Raw genomic sequence first — 22,865 nt, forward strand, 5'->3', positions numbered from 1 at the left:
CACCTACCGTATCGCAATAGAAATCATGAAAAACATGCTTTCTTGTGACTATGTGCAACTTAAAAAAATAATAAAATCAGGTACAGGGAAAGGAAAAGTAAAGTATGGGAAGAATTCAACCACTTGATAGTGAGAAGAGGCTACTTGGGGGGCGAGGCATGAAAGGAAAGAAAAACATTTACTTACGCTTTTATTTTTCTTGAAGTTCGAAAACCAAACTCACTGACCTAAACAGCATTAATGATAGTAATACACAAATCATGGTGAATACATATATAACCCCAAACTGGCAAAAACTAATGTGAACACTTTATGGCAATGCTAAAGAATCAAGAGAAAGATTCTGTATTGTTTCAGAACTGGCTCATAGTTTGAAAAAAGAAAGTGAGATTACACAGCCCACATAACTTGATAAGAGAGATCCTCAGGTCCGGAATTAACCAGTGCAAAAGAAACAATGAATGCGACCAGTTCTCCTCCACACGAAAGATAAACACAGTGTGGGGAAAATTCATATCTCAGGCTTGAAGATACATATATACAGACTTACCCCAGGCTGTACACAGTAATTCAAAATGCAGCTTAACCCCACCCCTAGCATTTACTGGCTGGGGGACCGTGGGAAAATGAGTACATCTCCGGTCTCAGTTTTCTCATTTGGAAAATAGGAATAATAATAATACATCCCTCATAGTGCTGTCATGAAGAGTAAACGAGTTAATCCGTATAGAGTACTTAGGCATATAATTGCACGTTAGGCATCGTCATTACCACTAACACAGTAAAGTACATCAAGTCTTGTACACACGTGAGGCTGCTCCTTAAGGCTCTCAATCTTGAGTTGCCTTTTGTACCACATGGCCTGAAAGATGGCAGACCAGAATGTCTCTGAAACTCCAGGTACTGCTATCCTCCACCAAATAAGGGAGGGAAAAGAGAGCTACAGATCAACTTGACACTGTGGTTTAAAGAAGTCATACTTTTTATATGACGTATAAAAAAATTCATTAAAAAATGACTTTTACATGTCATTTTATATAATGATATATTATTATACAAAGCACATCTGAGAATTGTACTTTTCAATCCCAGCTGCATGTTAGAATCACCCAGAAAAGCTTTTAAATTTTATAGCTGTCTAAGCCCCTCACCCCACCCCAAAGGTTCTGATTGAATTAGTTTAGGGTAGAGCTTGGGCATCTGTATTTTTTTCAGAAGAGATTGTTCCAGGTGATTCTAGATGGAAATCTACCACATAAGCTTATGGAACTGACGTAAAAGAAAGATGGTGGAGAAAACAAAGAGAATATCACATTTGGAGAATCATGCTGATTTTTTTTATTTTTTAACCCCCTAATGTCAAGAAAGGGAGGTTTTTTTCCCTAAGCTACAAATCATGTCACAGTGAGCCCAGCAGGGAGTAAGACTAGCTGTTACAGAAACATGACAGCTGAAGTTCATAACTACAGGCCAAAACCAACTTTAGCTAGGGTGGACATGAATCATGGTTTGCTGGGGACTTCCTCCAGTTTGAGCACTGACCAGCATTGCAGGAAACTGTTTAGTCCCAGGTAGGCTGGTCACCCCACCTCTAGCACAAGTTCCAGATGAGCATTTCCAACCTTTACTTTCTAGACCAGCACTGTCCTTATGGTAGCTACTGGCCACATGTGACTATTTAAATTAATTAAAATTTAAAATTCAGTTCTTCAGTTGCACTAAGTACATTTTGAGTATGCAATGGTGGCTACCATGTTGGACAGTGGAAATAGAACATTTCCATCATACAGAAAGTCCAACTGGACATTGCTGTCTAAACTTCTCTGTCCAGATGCCCTACAGACACTTCACACTCAACATGTCAAAAACTGAACTCATCAACTCCATCTTCACCCAAACCTTCTACTTCCCATATACAAGATCTCCTTTCACCATCTACCCAGTCATCAACCCAACACCTTCAAGGTCATCCATGATTCCCCCCTTTTCCTCCACCCCTTAAAGGACCATCAAACTTCTAAAAACCATACTTCCAATCTGCCCTTCCTCTGTAGCCCATATCTCTGCTCTAACTCAGATCCCTGACAATGGCAAAACCCTCCATTCTGGCCTCTAGCTTCCCTCTACCTCAAGTTCTTTCCTTACAAGGTGGTAAATAGTCAGTATATTAACAAAGTTGCATACTTCACTTTTTTCTTTCAAACCTCCAAAGACTTGACCTTCACAACCTGGAACCCTAATCTACCCCCAGCCCAATTCATCCTTAGAGATCACAACTCACTCCATCACCTCCAACACCCCAAAGCTCTCCAATACCTTTCGTATTTTTGTGCCTTTGTAAATATATTTTCCTCTGCCTGCATGGTCTTCCCTGCCTCATCTTCCCTGGGACCACTTTTCAATGTAATCAATTGTCACCTCTTCTAAGAAATCTTCCCCATATACCTTAGGCAATGTGGGCACTTACCTTCTAATATACCATCAAAGTACATGTTTATGTTTCTCGACTAGAGAATCTACAGAGAGTATGAGAAATTATCTGTACGTAGGAATGTTTTCTTGTCTTTTCTCCCACTGCATCATTGCAACACGTCTTACACCCAACAGAATACCAAGCACAAAGCCAGTGCATCTGTTGAATGAATGAACAGTTCAAATGATTCCAGGTAGGGCAAGCAATTAAGCCAAATATTAACATTCCTATTTTACAAACGAAGACACAAACATACAGAAAAGTCAAAACCCACAATAAGAAATGGTGGTAGCATAACCAATCTACTGATTACAAAACCAGTCCTATAAAAAAAGATTACTGGATGCAATTTGTTAGTACTAGACCAGAAACTATCTTCTACAGCAAAAATTATGTGTCTTTATTTATCCATCCAGAGGCTCACATCTAGCACAATGCCTGACACATGTGGGTTCTTGACAAACATCTGTTAAGGAAGAAAGAAAAATGGGTCTTGGGCTTCATGAGTCAATTATCTAAAACCACAAAACCCCCTCCGCACGTTAGAAGTCTCTTATACCACATGGTTACATCAGGATAATTAATAAAAATGAAGCTTTAAATAGCCACCCAATGTAAGCAGAAACACACTGCCTCATTGAGATCTTCTAATGTAGATTCTCATCCATTGAGTCTACATGTTTGAGACTCATGGAGCCTTGAAACCCTTTCCTAGTGGGAAATGAGGACATGAGGCATAAAAGGCAGTGTTCCATTAGGATATTATTCCTTCTGCACTCATCCCAATGAGTCCCGCTGTTAGGGCCAAAAGTAAAGAGAGAAAAGACATTTATACCCCATTTGTCAATTAAATCATGAGAAAAGCCAGGAAAAACACTGCTAAGAAACCTGATCATAAGACAAAAGTGATAGAAATCACAACTGCAAAAAAATTATGACCATTCATTATTTGATAGAACACACTGTACAATATTAATGAATTAATGATGCTCAAGAAGTACTCTTGACAAACTATATTAATGACTTCAATTTAACCAATTAGAAAGAAGGAAACTGAGTAACTTTAAAATATGTATACAGCAGAATCGTACCCTGATTTGTGCCACAAAAGGATGTGGGAGGCAACCTGAGAGAAAATCAAGTAACCAAAAGGATCCAGACATATTACTGTTCATGGTACCACATAAAAATTCCAGAACTCATATTTTACTGGTTAAAATGCTTAGTCAGCATGATAAGCAAAGAAAAACAAAAGTTGAGTTCCTATTACACTTTCTAGTATACAATAAAATCTGTAACACAACAAACATACTTTTTCGATCCCAAAATTACTATTTTTCTGAAAAATTTTTTCTTCTGAGAAATTTTCCTACGACTGCATTTACAAGTATAGGTACAGGGATGTAAGAGGCACTATTTTAATAAATTTTAATTTTAGGACGGTTTCAGATTTACAGCAAAAGTACAAAGATAGTCTAGAGTTCCCATAAAACCCACACCCATTCTCCATAATATTAACATCTGACATTTGTTATAATTTAAGAATCAACACTGATACATTATTATTATTTAAAGTCCATACTTTATTCTGATTTCCTTAGTTTTTACCTAACAGCCTTTTTCTTTTCCAAGATCCCACCAAGGATAGATTACATTTATTCTCATCTGACAGCTTCTCAAACTTTCCTTGCTTTTGATGACCTTGATAGTTTCCAGGAGTACAAATCATGTATTTTGTAAAATGTCCCTTAATTAGGATTTTCTTGATGTTTTTTTCATGATTAGACTGGAATTAGAGTTTAGGGAAGGAAGAATTCAAAGGTAAAGTGCCATTTTTATCATATCACAAGGAACTCACTGTCAGCATGACTCATCACTGCTTATACTGACCTTGATTATCTCTTGACGTAGTATTTTCAGGTTTTTCCAGTATGAAGTCGCTCTTACCCACCTCTCCACACTGTACTCTTTGGAAGGAAGTCACGATGCACAGCCCACACTCAAGGACTGTAATTTTTCTGCACAGGAAATATCTCTCTTCTCCCCATTTATTTATTTATTCATTTTACACAAATCAGTTTAGACCCATGGACATTTATTTCATACTTTGGGTTATAATCCAATACCACTTTATTTTAATATACAAATTGTTGCAGCTTTGGCCACTGGAAGCTCTTTCAGTTAGCTCCTGTGCCCCTATGACACACTCACCAATGTGGATGCGTTGGGGGCGGGGAGGGGTGTTGTTTGTGGTTTTTAGCACTTCCTTACTTTTTAATAGTACAATATACATCAGGCACATTTTGCATATTTCCTGTCCTAGCCTAGAACCAGCCAATTCCCCAAGGAATCCTGGTTCCTTTTACTGGATAATGGCATTAGAAACCAAGGTCTGGGTGCTAGGTATGCTATTGCTATAAGTGAGTCTAGGCCCTCCCAGCTGTCAGAGCAAGGAAGTATGTGCGTGTACTAACCAGCGTATGTACATATCTACAAATATGTCTATATATAACCATCTATATCTCTATGAAGCTAAACATGAATTCATGCTGCTGTCTCTAACTCTAATCCACTCCCAGCAGCATTATTTTTAATAACAAACAAACAAAAAAACCCAAACCTAGAAATGTTTATCTAGAGGACAGTAAGTATACTGTGGTAGATCCACATGGTGGAATATTAATGAAATTTTAATGATTTAACTCTATGTGCTGTATGAGAAATTCTCAATATATATAAAGTTCTACATAGTCTACAATATATATATAAAGTGCAAAATGTATGTGTAGGTACAAACATACAATGTCTGGATGGAAATACAACAAAAATTCACAGTGGATAATTATGAGGTAAAAAACAGGGTTAGAGCACATGTTGTCAACGAGGTTGCATTAGTTTAGGAATCTCTAGGGAAAGAGAACCAACAGGAGATAAGATATTTTATAGAGGTGTTTCACACAACTGTGGGGATGCACAAATCCAAATTCCTTAGGGCAGGCAGCAAGCTGACAGCTCCAATGAAGGTCTTAATGAATCCCCTTAGAAAAGGCTGGCTGGCTGAAGCGGAGAGTTTCCCTTGGACTTCTCCTTCAAAGCCTTCAGCTGATTAGAATAAACGTCACTAACTGCAGGAGATACTCGCCTTGGCTGACTGCAGATGTAATCAGCCATGAATGCAATCAACATGCTGATGATTTAATAAACCAGCCTTCTGGTTTATTAAGCAGCCACGAAATGTCCTTGTAGTAATGGTCAGGCCAGTGCTTGCCTGACCAGACAACTTGGCACTATCATCTGGCCAAGTCGATACACGAACTCAAACCATAACAAAGGTGTTATCGCTGTCCAGGGAGCAAAATAATCTTAGATATTACAATCGTGGACTTTTATAGGGCCATAGCATATAAACAGATATACAGACGATCGTAGCATTAAAATTTCATTATGTTGTGGGTGGGGGAGCAATTCAGGAAAACATGCCATTCTCAGGGGGATAATAATGAAATGAAGCCTGAAAAAACTGAGTTGAGAAACAACTGATATTTGTAATTTTCATTTTACACTTTTCTTTTTACCATGACCAAATGTTTATTTTAAAATTTAGTTTTTAAGAAATAAAAGATTAATCTACCCATATTAGTTTGCTAATGTTGTTGGAGAAGCAATATACCAAAAACGGGTTGGCTTTTATAAAGGGAATTTATTAAGTTACAAGTTTACAGTTCTAAGGCCATAAAAATGTACAAACTAAGACATTCAGAGAAAGATACCTTGATTCAAGAAAGACTGTTGAGTCTGGAACACCTCTGTCAGCTTGTGAAGGTATGTGGCTGGCATCTTCTGGTCCTTTGGTTTCTGGTTTCAAACGGCTCTCTCAACCCCTGTAGATCCTTCTGGCTTCTGGCTTGCTTAACATCTCACAGGAAGCCGCATGGAGCCATCTGCTGGGCTCTGCATCTGTGTCAGCTCTTTCTGTTGGCACTCTGTGTCAGCTCTCTCTGTTGGCACTCCAAGCATCTCCTAATGTCTGCATCTCTGTCGGCTCTGAGCTCTCAGCAAAATGTTCCCCCTTTTAAAGGATTCTAGTAAAGGAATCAAAACCCACCTTGAATGGGCAGAGTCACATCACCATCTAATCAAAAGGTCACACTCACAATTGGGTGCACCACATCTCCATGGAAGTAATCTACTCAAAGGTCACAGCCACAATTGAGAGGGTCAATCTCCATGGAAACACTCTAATCAAAGGTTCCACCCCAAAATATTGAATCAGGATTAGAAGAACAAGGCTTTTCTGGGGTACATAATTTTTTCAAATCAGCATATTACCTATTAGAAACATCAAGTGAATAGTGAAATTCTGACCAGAAGATTCAGTTTCTCGAGTTATCTCACGGAGCGCTGCCCATTGGTGTCTCTTCAGCAGTGTTCACTAACTTCAGGAAGAAACTGCATTTTTTACAAGCACCCTGGTGATTCAGGGGTGTAGCTATTCCTGGAACACACTTTAAAAAATACTGGTATAAAAACCAAGTTTGCATTTGAAACCTACTATAGAAATCATGTCGTTTCAACTGCTTTCCATTGACTGACTTTGTATGGATCCAAGACTGAAACAATGCTTCAGCTTTCCCAGACTACTGTGGTTACTGTGGTGTCTTAGTTTGCCAGGCTGTTCTGACCAATATCACAGGATGGATATTTTGATATTGACTCATGATTTTAGAAGGCAGAAGTCCAAAATCAAGGCATCGGCAGGGCAATGTTTTCTGCCCGAAGTTTGGAGCATTCTGGCACTGGCTTCCTGCAATCCTTGGGGTTCCTTGGCTTGCATTTCTCCTCTGCCACATGGTCATCTATTTTCTTGTGTCAGCTCTTCGGGGTTCTGCTGACTTCCAGCTTTTCCCCCTGGCCTTCTCTTTCTAAGGCTTCCAGTTATATGGATAAAAGACCTACCCTGAGTCAGTTAGCCACACCTTAACTAATAATAATATCCCCAAAAGGTCCTCTTTACAAATAAATTCACATCCACAAGAATGCGGATCAAGAACAAGTCTTTTGAGGGGGATCATAATTCAGTCTATCACATGGTAATATATTTGATCTGCTGTCAAAATATGCTCTAGCTACCATGTAGCCTACAAGCCAGGGGAGCACTAGAAGAATCTTTTAACTATTAAAACCTTTAAGAAGGAGTTGACTAAATTTTCATCAGAATCTTAAACACCATCCCAAAAATCTTGGAGAAAATGATAACTAACTCTAAAGATGAAAGATCAGCCTGCTTTAAAACTCAATTATCTCCCCATAGGAAATCCATTTTAAATAGTGATAGCCTGAAAACAGTCCATAACTTTTTTATTTTTTGTTAAGTGGCAATCACTCTTTTCAAAACTTCATCAAGTTCTAAGCGACACAGCATTACTATGCTGACCAGTTTAATGGACATGTGTTGTTTGTGCCTGCCCAGCATGCATCCCCTCTTCTGTCAGAGGCACCCCACTCGGTTTTCCACAACTACTGGTGGGTGCCCTGCCCTCCCCTGGCCAAATGATGCAAGCACATGACCCAAACCAAGTCAATATGACACTCTCACAGGAATTTACATGGCTGTCACTCAGTGTCTCAATGCCTCTAAACCAGGAACTTCTCACTAGCAAAGTCTGTGTCTCCTATGTCTAGCACAATGCTTGGCTATGAATATTCAACGTATGTGGGCCGAATTACACGGAAATTCATGTACTTAAATACTGGACTAAGTTTATCATCTTCTAACAGAATTCTGGAGAGACGCAAATGGAATGATGTTTTGTAAGGGAAATGTCCATTTTAGTAGTTAGGAAATATGCATCAGGAATAGGATCCAAAGTTGCCATTTCTCTGTGCATTAAAGATGTCAATCAGCCCAGTAAAATAAAGCCCCCCACCACACCCCCAAAAAATATACAAAAGGAGAATTACCTCATTACCTCAACATCTGCTTGAACATAAGCAATCGTGCAATGGCTAATTTTTTTAAAGGGACATAATATAACTTTCTAGAAAGACATAGCTAATTATACCATTCACTAGAAGAGAACATACAATGTTTTGAAGCAATTTAGAAGTGGGTGTGATTTACAAGACATAGAGTCTAGGGAACAGTAAGTATAAATTAGAGATTGTTCATATTATGACAGACTCCGTCATTACATTTCACAACTTTTGTCAAAAGCAACCTTATTCACCATGCCACTGACAGCTTCACATTAGGACGGCTGCTGTCAGCTCTGCTGTTCCGACTAGATAGGAACCTTCCTTCTGAATACCTTCCTGGGGAACAGGGTCCATATTTTAGATCTAAAACTCATTGGGGAGGAAACTATAATGAAACTAAATGACCAACAAGTATGCAAAAAGATTTCAAGGCTCACCAATAACCAGGGCAGTATAAATTCTTAAAAGGTACCATTTTTGCCCATCAGCTTGGCAAAAATTGTAACTTGCCAGACTATCAAAATTAATAAAGATTGCCATCAGTGGGAAAGGGGAATGGGCACTGGGTGTGAACGTGAATTGGTGCAGCCGTTTGGGGGGAGTGGGCAGCATTTCTACAATGTCTAACAAAATTTTATGTGCACATGCCCTCTCATCCAACAAATACATCTCTAAGAATCTGTTCTAGAGAAAAAAAATACCTGCTAAGCACAGTGCGTAAAGGGATATTTACTTGTATGATTAGTTGATTAGTGACTAGCTTCTCCACTAGTCAGTAAACCTGGTGAGAGCAAGAGTTGTATCTATTTGGCTCCTCATGTATACACCCCATTGACAGCAGCTGGACACATCCTATATAATAAGTACTTGGTAAATACTTGTTAAGGGAATGAATAAATATGTTCACTCAGTGCTACATAGGGAAATAAGGTATTTAATTAGGAATGGTTCTTCTTGTTCACACTAAATAGGGGGAGTGGAATTATTACTCACCATGTAAATAGATAGTAAAGAGATAGTAAAAAGTATTGTTTATTTTCAAAATTAAGCCACGCACACACCATCGACTTACAACATATGATGTTAGCAGTTCTCAAACATTCCTGTTTCTCCACAACAAATCCTCAGCTTTCCAGTTAGTTCCATACTTCAAACAGCAATTAAATTACCATTGAAATAAGTCACCTGCTATCTGTTTATGACCCAGGGACAACTGCCCTGGTTTTGTGATGTATAAAAATCAGAATGCAGGCTGGAAATATCCCAGCACCTACATAACCAAACTCAATATCCTAAAAGAATGTGTCCCTTCTAAGAAATACAGATTTCAAAGTCTAATTGGTCTATTACCTTTGATATGCCCTTAATCAAGAAAATATATCCTCAAAAAATATCATTAGATTTGTTTGTTTTCCAATATAACACAATACAAAGACAAAGAGGAAGAAACTTGAGAACTCTCCTTTTCTCAGTCCTCCAACCCAGCAGAGACAGATATGTCTTCATATCAAATATAAGCAATTTGTGGATCATCTGCGGTTAATCTACACTTGAAATTAAATAAACAATGAAAGGAGGTGAAACTTTTCATTTTACTATTTGAAACCCACCCATCCATCAAAAGATCTGGTGTCCACTGACAGGTATTATAAATAATGAAAGCTCCTCAATCCTAGGAAATAAATCAAGATGTGTTATTTTTTGGAAGGAAGGGTATTAAAATAAAATACCAATAGAATCTAGCCCCTGACTAAAACAAGTAAGAAATTCTAGATAAAGTTATTCTGCTCATCCACTAGACTAACTAATGCTTGCAACTTTATGACCTTAGGCTAATCTGGGATGGGAGATGGAGTTACTGGGAAAGGGAAAGATGCTAAAATTTATCCAGCACTTTCCAGATGCTAGGTACCTCTGAGCAATGTGTTATGTCCACCTGATAAATGAGGAAGCAGAGGCACGCTAGGTTAAGTAATTACCCCATGGTCACACAGTTAGTAAACAGTAACATTAAGATTTGATTCCAAGACTGTGGACTCCAGAGGGATAGCCCGTTCCGATGGTATGTCCGAGGTTTCTAGGAGCAACAAGTCACAGTTGCTGGACAGGAGCTTAGGAAACCGTCTTGGTTTAGCCGTTGCCTTTAGTCAGGTGAGGCTTGATTATGAGGCCCAAGGAAGGAAAGAGACTCATCCAAGTTCACAAAACTAGTGAACTGAGCCAGGAGAAGTACAAAGCTAGGGACCAGACACCAGGACTGACCACTGAGTAGGGCCCCTGCCATCAGATGGCCATTCCCCAGTCATGTGAGCAAATCATACAGAAAACACAAGTTCCTACATATTCTTACTTCCTAAATCTGTGTGGTTCCTCTCTTCCTTGCACCATATTCTCAGGCCATCCTTTTAAAAGGGCGTTAAAAAAAATGTGTCAGGTTCACATCTGATCACTGATCTTTGTTCAGAAGTATGGTAATTGATAAAAATGACGGATTGAAACAGATCCTTATTAAGCCCCAACTCCCAAGCAGCGTGGAAGTGGGAGCCCACGGCCTGGCCCTCCTGTGGCCCAGCGCCCACCCTGTTAATTCAGAAAGCCCTGACACAGGCAGGGTGCTGACTCATGACTAATTAGTTGCTAAAAATGGGAAGTGATAAAACACATCACGGCACGAAAATCTCAGCTGGGTAAGCAAGGAAAGAGGAACCAAGCCGGACCAGAACGAAAAACTGGAGAGGCTGCAAAGCGGCCCTGGGGCCTCGCATCGCCAACAAATGTGCAGGGGTGGGGCCGTGGCTGGAGAGCTGGGCCAGCTGGGCTGCCCACACCCCCCAAGGTACCCTGCCCCATCCGCTGCGCCCTCGTGGAAGGTGGTGCAGTGGATCTTGGGCCGCGCCGAACGCTGCCCCCTTCCCCCAAGTCCCGGCTGCCAGCGAACGCAACCGGAAGGTAGCGCCTCCCGCACTGCGGGGCACACTCTCCCGGGCCCTCGCACGCTGCCCTCTCGGCCCTGGGCTCTCTACCGCGTGCCAGGCACAGAAGACGCTTCTTCACGGGTGGCGGGGCCGCTGGGGTGCCCATGGCGGCCGCGACACCCCCGCCCAGCTCCGCCCTGCCGCACACCCCGCGCCGCGGAGCCGCCCCCGCCCACGGGCCGCCGCTGCCCGCACCTGGCGCCCGCGCGCCCGCCTACCTTGCTCCTTCAGACTGGTGATGAGCTGCAGCTGCTTCTCCTCGTCTGAGCTGTTCATTTTGGCGGGTGGGGCCAGGAAAAGAAGGAAAGGAGGGAGAGGAGAAGGGTATACAGGGGGAGGGGTAAGAAAAAGCAAGACGCCGGTGGCGTGCGGCTTCACTACCCGGAAGTTGGATTTGCTCCCGCTCCTCCTCCTCCTCCTCCTCCTCCTCCTCCTGGCGCGGAGCGCGCGAGTGAGATCATCCCCACGCACCTACTCGGCGGCTGCGGCGGCCTCACCTGCCGACCCGCGGACCCGCGCGGACCGAGGGGCAGCGGGCTGGGGGCTGTGGCCCCTGTGGGGACCAAGGAGGGGCGCTGGGGCCGGAGGTCACGCCCTACCCTGCGGCGGCCGCGGCGGCTCTGCCTGCTCGGAGGGGGCCGGCACCCGGGGGCGGGCAGGCTGGAGGGCGCCGGCCCCGCGTGGGGTCGCACTGCTGAAACCGCACCTGCTGTTAACTATGGCAGCTGAACTACTTGAGACCAGCTTTAATTATTGTTATAGTCTTGACAGAGAATAGTCAAACCTTAGATAAACTCTGGCCCAAATGTATGCGAACGAAGCAAAAACCTTGGGCTACTTAACTGTAAAGCGATAACTGTAACCTAGATGCCTGGATGCCTTGAGGGTGATGCTTTATTTCTTGACTGTACACACCTTATCCCATAAATGTAACGTTTCTTAAAGACTAGAGACTGGCCCTGTCAGTAGTCCCTATCTTGTCTTAACATTTGAGGTAACAAATACTTGTAAATGTGTTAAGGCACTGAACTGCAACCCAGATGCTTGAGTGAGATAACATCTTATATTGTAACTCGTGTCTACCTCGCCAGGACTCCCCTATCTCAATTTATGTAACTGGACAGTAACAAGACAACTGGTGACTGGCCCCTCTTGTATCCCCTTATGTAATTTTACAACCCTGAGAGCTGCTGCTCCTGCAGGTTAACTCCCTTAATTATTAATGAAGCAGCATGAGTCAGCCCAGAATTAACCACCTTGCCCATTACCCTTAAACTGCCTCCCTTTGTTTGAAGACGATAAAACTCTCCAAGTTTCTTCCATTCAGGGAGACAGAACTTGGGTTTTAACTTCCCGTTCTTGGACTGTCGGCCCCTCTTTATGTCTTTGAAATCCTGGGCATCTCCGAATAGGTCATTTGAGCACATCTGGGGGTGAATCTGCGTTTTTGTCCGGTATCACTGGCTCCTGCACCCCTTTCTCCACCCCCACCCCCCAGACACAAAGACCATGGAGGAAACCAGCCTTGAGTCCACACATCTCTGGGAACCTCACTCTGAATGCTGCTCCCCAGGAGCCAGCGCAATAGAGCGGGACATAGTGGGCAATAAACCCAGGTTCTGGGGGGGGGGGGGTGGGAAAACCTACACAGCAGGGGCAGTTTCACACCTTTTGCACCTTCAAAAGCAGTCAGCAATAGAATCACACCCACCCACCTAGCGAGTAGATACCACTTAGCAAGCAAAGGAGGGCAATGGTAGTCAATAGTTCCCCTCACCCCCACCACAGCACCACCACAGCAGCTTTGAAAGGTGGTCAGAACTGGGGCCCTGCTGCTGGTGGACTGCCCGACCTGGAGGACACTGGCAGGTCACCTGGTCCTCTCTCCCCACTGCAGCCCAGATGCCCAATGCCACACAACTACCTCACAGCAGGGAACCACATTTGTTCTATTTCATTGCCCTCTGTCCTGTTTAAACCCAGCTCTGGATTAGCCCCTGACCAGAAGAGAGGTGCCTGTCCAGCTGGTTTCAAAAAGGACTTTTCCCTATCCCCAGTTTTTGGTTAATCTTTGGTCAAGTTGCTTGACTTTTAGAACTTCATCTAAAGAATGGTAATAATAACACCTACTTTCTCCAGGAAGATTGTAAGGATTAAATGGGGAGAGGGAAAATATACAAAACACCAAATCCAGAACCTGGCATACAGTAGGTATTCACTTCTTCTCTTTTAAATTAAGGTTACAGATCTGTGAGTGAGGGGTTGTGGATGCTAATTATAAGTTAAAACAGATGCAGCTTTTTTTACACTGATCCAAAATACAAAATACATCCAAAGTGAATCAGATTTACTGTACGTCTTGGTTTTTTCCTCAATACACCAATACCTCTCTGTGTACTGCGCTAGACCAGGGCTTCTGCTAAATCCTCGCTTGCTATTCCATGCAAATGCCCAGCTCTGTTGCTACACCTGTCTCTCCATGATAGAACCAGGAAGGGGTGAGTCGGTATATAGGTAAATGCTGTATTCTGTATCTTTCAGATACTCCTTATTAAACAGTAATTCAAGACAAACATGGGGAAAAAAGGCAATATGGTATTTTAGCTTGAATGATTTAGTGATAGAATGATATAAAAGAGCAGCATAGTGGCTTTCAATACAGTAAATTAAATTTTGAAAATTTAAAAATAATTTTGGTATGGGATTTTACTACTTTATTCTTTTCCTAGTTTTTCATAAGGTAACTTCCATAGTTGTAGATAAGCAGCCATGAAAATCCCCAGAAATAACAAGATGACCTTTGCTCTGTGATTTCCGTTTTAATCTTCAATTTAGTCAGAAGGCCCAGGACAGGTGAGAGAGTTCAGACTCAACTACGGGAATGTACGAGTGATGCGTGCTGCCACAGGTATTATGTGTGAGGGGAAATCATTTATTTCCAGGAAAATCAAGTTATTTGGGTGACAAATCATGGCCATCTGGATTTTGTACACAGCCAGGAAAACTATTAAACCTAATCAGTCACCCTGACTGCTAGACAAAACTGAGAAGCCCCTTCCAAGCCTAAAATAAGCAGAGCATTCATTATATTTTTGGGTTAGTTCACAAAGTTCCAGTTTTAAACTGCTGATTTAATTGTCTACTCCAATTGTACAGTAATTAGATAACACTTTGGGAGTTTAAGAATGGGTTAATTATCAAATCTATCCCATCTGAACCTGCAGTCCCTTGAAGTTCATCCAGGTTACCCTCCTTGAAAATAAAATAGCCTCCTGAAATATAATATGGAATTATCCTGAGAGCATGGGATGAATTATTAGGATAGCTAGTAGAGTCACTTATTGAGATTCAGAGCTCCCATTACACTATGGATTATTTATATGACATGAATATTGATGGAAAGGTTAGAAGTGATATAATTAGTTTTTGTTCTGGTTAATAATGCACATAGGGATTTATGTTACAGGCATCACATTGGATTTATTATTAACCTCCAAATAATACGTAATTTAAAACTTTTTAAAATGTCTGTATGTGTGTGTGTGTGTATATATATATAGTGTGTGTGTGTGTGTGTGTGTGTGTGTGTGTGTGTAATGAGAAAGACAGAGAAGGGAGAGAGAGTTTTTTAAAAATGAACTGGAAGGACATATACCAACATCAGGATAAGCGTTGCCCCTGGGGGTAGAAACTAGAGGAACAGGTCCAAGGGTACAGAGTGGAATGGGAGAGTAGAGTGGTCAAAAACAATTTCATCTTTGTGTTTGCAGAAAGTGATAAGTAAAAATCTCAGTATTTATGCAATCTTTTGAGGTATATAAATAAATAAAATTGGAATAAAATGGAAAAAAAGGTTCACTGCCTTTGATTTGCAAATTCCATATTGAAGAATCCATCCTAAGCAAAGCCATTATGTACAGAGCTATTTACTATAATATTAATTATAACATAAAAATGGTAACAGAAGTATTCAGTAATAAAAAGAAATAAAGTCTGTATACATGCTACAATATGGATGAACCTTGAATGAACCTCAATTGAAAAAAAGCCAATTAGAAGAGACCACATATGGCATGATTCCATTTATATAAAGTGTCCAGAGTACGGAAATCCATACAGACAGACATTGATTAGTGGTTGTCTAGGGTTGGGGGAGGTTGGAGAAACTGGGCAGTGGCTGGTAATGGGCACAAAGATTTTTGTTGGGTTGATAAAATTTTTCAAAAATAATAGTGGTGTTTGTTGCACAATTCTGTGAAATATACTAAAAGCCAATAATTGAACACTTTAAATGTACACTTTAAATGGGTGAATTTTATGGTGTGCAACTTACATCTCAATAAAGTTGTTATAAAAACATTTTCAGCAGAAAAACACTTTTACATAAACACACTATTTACTTAATAGTGTGTAAAATTGAATGATGTTTCCTATATAAAATACATGTTTTTAATTTCTAAAATCCGTGTGGATATAACAGTTCCTTCTACTTTTTTACTAAACATTTTTTCATATATCCTTTAACTTGTACCGATATAATCTAGATAGTCATTCCCTGAGATTCCATTGTATCAGTGTGTACTGAGACATTTAAAATTCTTAGACATTTGAGATGTTACTAGTATTATCCATTTATGAATACTGCAAAATGAAAATAAGGACCACATCTAGGCATATCATGGTCAAACTGCTGAAAACTAAAGTTTTAAAAACTCAACTCTTGGGTGCATGAGTGGTTCAGTGGTAGAATGCTCGCCTTCCATGCGGGAGACCTGCCCAGAACTATGCACCATAAAGAAAAAAAACTCAACTCTTGAAAGCAGCTAAAGAAAAATACATATTACATACAGGCAAATCACAATAAAAATGATGGCAGATTTCTTATTAGACACTAATTAAAGGATTAAAGAAAAACAGCACACAGCAACAGAAAATTCTTAATAGCCAGCATCCAAACCAAAATTACAGATGCAAAGAAGCAGGAAAATATGACCCATAACCAGGAGAAAACTCAGGCAATAAAAGTGGACAGATGTTGAAATCAGTAGACAAAGACTTAAGTACTATTATAAGTCTTATCGATATAATCAAGATAGAAAGAAAAACATGAAAATGATGAGGACAGAAATGGGAATATAAAAAGGACTCAAATGGAACTACAAATAATAAATACAATATCTGAAATGAAATAGAAACAAGATAGAATTAATAGCAAACTCTAAAATATAGAAGAAAATATCATGATCTTGAAACACAGGACACAGAGAATAAAAAAAAATTTTAAAAATTAACTACTCATCACAAATCAGTAAGACAATATCAGCTAGTTTAATATGCATGAAATTGATGTCCCAGAAGGAAATGAAAGCCTGATGAAGAAAAATATATATTAAAGAAATAACAGCTAAAAAAAAGCCCAAATTTGGTGACAGATTAATTTAGAGATTCAAAGTTCAATGAAACACAAACATAAAAAACAACAGGGTACATGATAATCAAGTTGCTTACAACCAGTGAAACTTTCTTCTCAAGTGCACATGGATAATAGCTCAAGATGGGCCATATGTTAGGTAATAAAACAAGTCTCAATAAATTCAAAAATATTGAAACCATACAATATATATACTCTGACCAAACCGAATGAAGACAGAAATTGACAACAGAGGGAGAAATGGAAAATAAACGAATATGTGGAAATTAAACAATGTACTCTTAAACAACCAATGGATTAAAGAGGAATCATAAGTGAAATTAGGAAGTAACTTTAGGGGAATGAAAACACAACATGCAAAACCTTATGGGGAAATGGGGTAGATTGAAATAGTAGTGGTCAATGAGAGGGAGGGGTTTTTATTTCTTTTTCTGGAGTGATGCAAATGTTCTAAAAATTATCATGGTGATGAATACACAACTATGTGATGATATTGTGTATACTGTGAATGGACTGTGTATGTGTGAGGATTTCTCAATAAAAATCTATTTTTAAAACCTATAGGAAGCAACAATGGCAGTGCTGAGAAGGAAATATATAGCTCTAAATGCTTACATTAAAAAAGATGACAGGCTTCAAATCAGATGCCTAACCTCAAAGCAGAAAGAAGTAGAAAAAGAGCATACTAAACTCAAAGTGAGTAGAAGGAAGAAAATAATAGAGATTAGAGCAGAGGTAAATGACAAAACATGAGAGAGGATACAAATAATGAAAATCAGAAATGAAAAGGGAGACATTATCACTAATCATGCTGAAATAAAGACTATAAAAAGATACTATGAACAACTGTATACCAATTGTATTAGTTAGGGTTCTCTAGAGAAACAGAATCAACAGGGAACACTTGCAAATATAAAATTTATGAAAGTGTCTCACGTGACTGTAGGAACGCAGAGTCCAAAATCCACAGGGCAGGCTGCGAAGCCGATGACTCCAATGGATGGCCTGGATGAACTCCACAGGAGAGGCTCACCAGCCAAAGCAGGAATGGAACCTGTCTCCTCTGAGTCCTCCTTAAAAGGCTTCCCATGATTGGATTTAGCATCACTAATTGCAGAAGACACTCCCCTTTGGCTGATTACAAATGGAATCAGCTGTGGATGTAGCTGACGTGATCATGACCTAATCCTATGAAATATCCTCATTGCAACAGACAGGCCAGCGCTTGCCCAATCAGATGAACAGGTACCACAACTTGGCCAAGTTGACACCTGTCCCTAACCATGACACCAATAAATTAGATAACCTGGATGAAATGGACAATTTTTGAGAAACATGCAAACTACCTACATTTCTCAAGAAGAAATAGAAGATCTCAACAAAACAATTCATAGTAAAGATATTGAATAAGTAATCAAAAACCACCCCAATAAAGAAAATCCCAGGACAAGATGACTTCACAGGGGAATTTGTCACATGTTCTAAGAAAAATGAACTCCAATGGTGCTCAAATTCTTCCAGAAAATTGAAGAGGAGGGTACCACTCCCTAAGTCATTCTCTGAGTCCAATTATCACTCTCATACCAAGCTGCATAAAGATACCGCAAGAAATGAAAACTACAGACCTATAACTCTCATGAATAGAAATGCAGACATCCTCAACAAAATACTAGCAAACCAAATTCAACAGCATATTAAAAGAATTATACACCATGAACAAGTGGAATTTATCCCTGGTATGCAAGGTTGGTTCAATATAAGAAAATCTATTGATGTAATAAACCTCATTAAAAGAATGAAGGAAAAAACACATGATCATCTCAATTGATGCAGAAAAGGGGTTATGATAAAAGCCATCTTGATAAAAACACTTAGGACACTAGAATTAGAAGGTAACTTCCTCAACATGAGAAAGGACATATATGAAATGCCCTCAGCTAACACCCTACTTAAGGGTAAAGACTGAAAGCTTTCCATCTAGGACCAGGAACAAGAGAAGGATGCCCACTGTCAGCACTGTTAATCAATATTTTACTGGGAATTCATGATAGAGCAATTACACACACACACACACACACACACACACACACTCACACACACACACACACAAGAAATAAAAGTCATCCAAATTGGAAAGAAAGAAAGAAAACTTTCCCTATTTGCAGATGACATATACTGGAAATCCTAAAAAAAACCACAACAAAGCTCCTAGAACTAATAAATGAATTCAGCAAAGTGGTGGGATACCAGAGCATACTCAAAAATCAGTAAAGTTTATATACTCAAGCAATGGTCAATCAGAACAAAATATCAAGAAAAATATTCCATTCACAATAGCAACTAAAAGAATCAAATATCTAGGAATAAATCTGACCTAGGATGTAAAGGACTTGTATGCAGAAAACTACAAAATGCTGCTAAAATAAATCAAAGAAGTCCTAAATAAATGGAAGGATATTCTATGTTCATGGATCAGAACGCTAAACATCATTAAGATGTCAATCCTTCTCAAAGCAATTTATAAATTCAATACACTCCCAATCAAAATTCCAATAACCTTCTTTACAGAAATGGAAGAGCCACTGTGCCAGTTTGAAACTGTTGTGTTGTGTTTGAAAAGCCATGTTCTTAAATCCTTGTCAATATCGTTGGGTGGGATCATTTTTTGGGGGGGTGCATGGTCCAGGAATTTAATGATATCTTTTTTATTAAGTTGTTTCCATGGAGATATGACCCACCCAGTTGTGCATGAGACCTGTTTATTAGGTAATTTCCATGGAGATGTGTCTACATTCATTCAATGTGGGGTTGCTGGAGTCCTTGAAGAGGGAACCATTTTGGAAAAAGCTTTAGAGCCCACACAGCCAGAGACCTTTGGAGATGCAGAAAGAAAACACTCCCAGAGAAGCTGTTTTAAGAAGCTGGTAAAAAAAGCTAGCACATGTCACCATGTACCTAGAGGCAAACCCCAAACGTCAACAGCCCTTTCTTTGGAATTAAGGTACCTTTCTCTGGATGCCTTAGCTTGGACATTCTATGGCCTTAGAAATGTTAAATTTGCAACTTAATAAATCCCCTTTTAAAAAGTTATTCCATTTCCAGATATTGCATTCTGGCAGCTTTAGCAAACTAATACAACCACTTACCAAATTGATATGGAAGGGTAAGGGGCACCAAATAGCTAAAGCCACCTTGAAAAAGAAGTTGGAGAATTCACACTACCCAATCTTAAAACTTATTAAAAGCCACAGGAAACAAGACAGCATAGTCTTGGCACAAGGACAGACAGATAGACCAATGCAATAAAACTAAAAGCTCAGAAATCAACCCTTATGCTTATGGCCAACTGATTTTTTATAAGGAGGCAAAGACCCTTGAATAGGAAAGAATAGTCTCTCCAACAAATGGTGCTGAAAAAACTAGATCTTCATTTGCAAAAAAAAAAAAAGGAGGAGGCCACTTCATACAAAAATCAACTCAAAATGGATCAAATGCCTAAATATAACAGCCAGAACTATCAAACTCCTAGAAGAAAACAGGGGGGCATCTTCTGAAGATGAGTCTTAGGCAGTAATTTCTTAGACTTTACACCCAAAGCACAACAAACAAAAGGAAAAATAGATAGATGGAATGTCATCAGAATTTAAAACGTTTGTGCCCCAAAGGACTTTATCATGAAAGTATAAGGAAACCTACACAATGTGAGAAAATATTTGGGAACCACCTATCTGATAAAGGTTTAAAACCTGAAATACTGTAAACATGATTATCAGCACTGAAATAAATGTCTGAATATGATTAGAGGGGGAAATGTGAAATTTATAAATGTGGTAACAGAATTTTTTAAAATCCATGGAAGTAAAACTACACAAACAGTACACCCTAAGTCAAACCATGCACTATGGTTAATACTACAATTATAAAAGTGTGCTATCATCAATTATAACAAATGTTTCACACCAATGCAGGGTATTAATAATAGGGTGGTATATGGGAATCCTGTATTTTATGCATGATTGCTTTGTAAACCCCCAACTTCTCTAATGAAAGAAAAAAAAAAAGCCCAGTGATAAAGAAAAAAATATTCAAAGCAGCAAGAGAGAGGATACATTATGTAGTGAAGAACAAAGAAATTAGGCAAGCCAGAAGCCTATGGAGCAGCATCTTTAAAGTCCTAAAATAAAGATAAATTCACCTAGAATAATATATAAAGTGAAAATATATTTCAAAAATACAGGCAAGGGCAGGCCACAGTGGCTCAGCAGGCAGAGTTCTCACCTGCTATGCCAGAGACCGGGGTTCGATTCCCAGTGCCTGCCCATGCAAAAAAAAAAAAAATTTACAACTAATAAAACTTGAAAGGATACATTCCCAGCAGATCTATACTACAATAAACATTAAAGTATGTTTTTCAGGTTGAAGTAAAATGATAACAGAAACTCGGGTCCAAATGAAGAAATGCAAAGCATTCTAAAAGGTAAATGTGAGGGAAAACATAAAAGAAAACGAAAGCGAAAATAACAACAATGTACTTTGGGGTTTATAACATAAATGGATGTAAAATGTATGACAAAGGACAGGAGGGGAAAATGGAAGTATATTACTGTAAAATGAAGCAGCATAATATCTTTGAAAGTAGACTGTCACGAGTTAAAGATTTATATCATAAACCCTAAAGCAACAATTTAAAAAAACAAAACAAACAACAGATATACCTAAAAGACCAACAGTAGAAAAACTATGTACTCGTTTAAAAAAAAATGCCTAAAGAAGGCAAAAACATAACAATAGCAAAAACAAAACAGAAAAGAGAAAGAAAAAACATAGCAAGATGGTAACTCAAAACGAATATATCAATAATTGCCTTTATATATGCTGTAAAATTCCAATTAAAAGGAAGAGATTGTCAGGTTGGATAAAAAGTTACAAAAGGTCCACTTTAAATATAAAGACTCAGATAAAATAAAAGTATGGAAAAATATATACTACAAAAACACAGATAAAGAGAAAGCTGGAGTGGCTATACTAATATCAAACAAAGTAAACTACAAAGCAAAGAATATTATAGAATTAAAGGGATTAATCTCATAAAAGAGTAAATTTATCAAGAAGACCAATGTGTACTCATCCAATAAGATGACTTCAAAATTACATAAAGAAATAACTTATCAAGCTAAAAGGAAAAATAAACAAATTAACAATTACAGTTGAAGATTAACATTCCTATTTCAGAACTTGCTAGGAGAAGTAGACAAAAGCTCTAAGAATATAGAAGACTTGAAAAGCACTATGAAATTTATAGTTAACATATATAAAACATTCCATCTAGCAGCATCAGAATGCACATCGTTTCAAGGTCATGTGGAACATGCAACAGGACAGACCAAACTCTGGGCCCTACAACAACATCACAATAAATATAAAAGGAATGAAATCATACAATGATGTTCTCTGATTACAATGGATTTAAAAACAATACTATAAAGATATCTAAAAAATCCAAAAATATTTGGAAATTATACCACACACTTGTAAATAGTCCATGATACAAGAGGAAATCATGAGCAAAATTAGAAACCTATTTTTAACTAAATAAAAAATTAAAACACAACGTATCCAAATTTATGGAATGTCATTAAAGTGCTTAGAGGTAAATTTATAATGCTAAATGGTTCTAGTAGAACAGAAGACAGATCTGAAATCAAAGATCTAAGCTTCTTCTCTAACAAACTAGAAAAAGATGAGCACACTAAAAAAGAAGATCAGAGTAAACAGAATGAAGTAAATAATAAGGTAAGACAAAATTCAATAAAACAAAATGGACAAACAATACAGAAAAATCAAATGAAATAAAAAGCTGTGTTTTAGTTTGCTAAAACTGCCAGAATGCAATATACCAGAAATGGAATGACTTTTTAAAAGGGAATTTATTAAGTTGCAAGTTTACAGTTCTAAGGCCATGAAAATGTCCAAATTAAGGCACCAACAAGGGGTTACTTTCATTGAAGAA

At 38.9% G+C, this 22,865-nt stretch overlaps 1 protein-coding gene across 1 annotated transcript in view; it reads right to left on the reverse strand.

Moving 5' to 3' along the window:
• The window catches only part of SHTN1 (shootin 1), a 105,514-nt gene extending 97,160 nt beyond the window's left edge, over positions 1 to 8,354 (reverse strand). The window contains exon 1 of the mRNA XM_077126150.1: positions 6,244 to 8,354. Coding sequence (XP_076982265.1) covers positions 6,244 to 6,310 — 67 coding nt within the window. The 5' untranslated portion in view covers positions 6,311 to 8,354. The remainder of the gene's footprint in view (positions 1 to 6,243) is intronic.
• Between the last annotated feature and the right edge of the window lie 14,511 nt (positions 8,355 to 22,865).

This window comes from Tamandua tetradactyla, chromosome 13 (assembly GCF_023851605.1).
Source record: "Tamandua tetradactyla isolate mTamTet1 chromosome 13, mTamTet1.pri, whole genome shotgun sequence".
Classification (NCBI taxonomy): domain Eukaryota; kingdom Metazoa; phylum Chordata; class Mammalia; order Pilosa; family Myrmecophagidae; genus Tamandua; species Tamandua tetradactyla.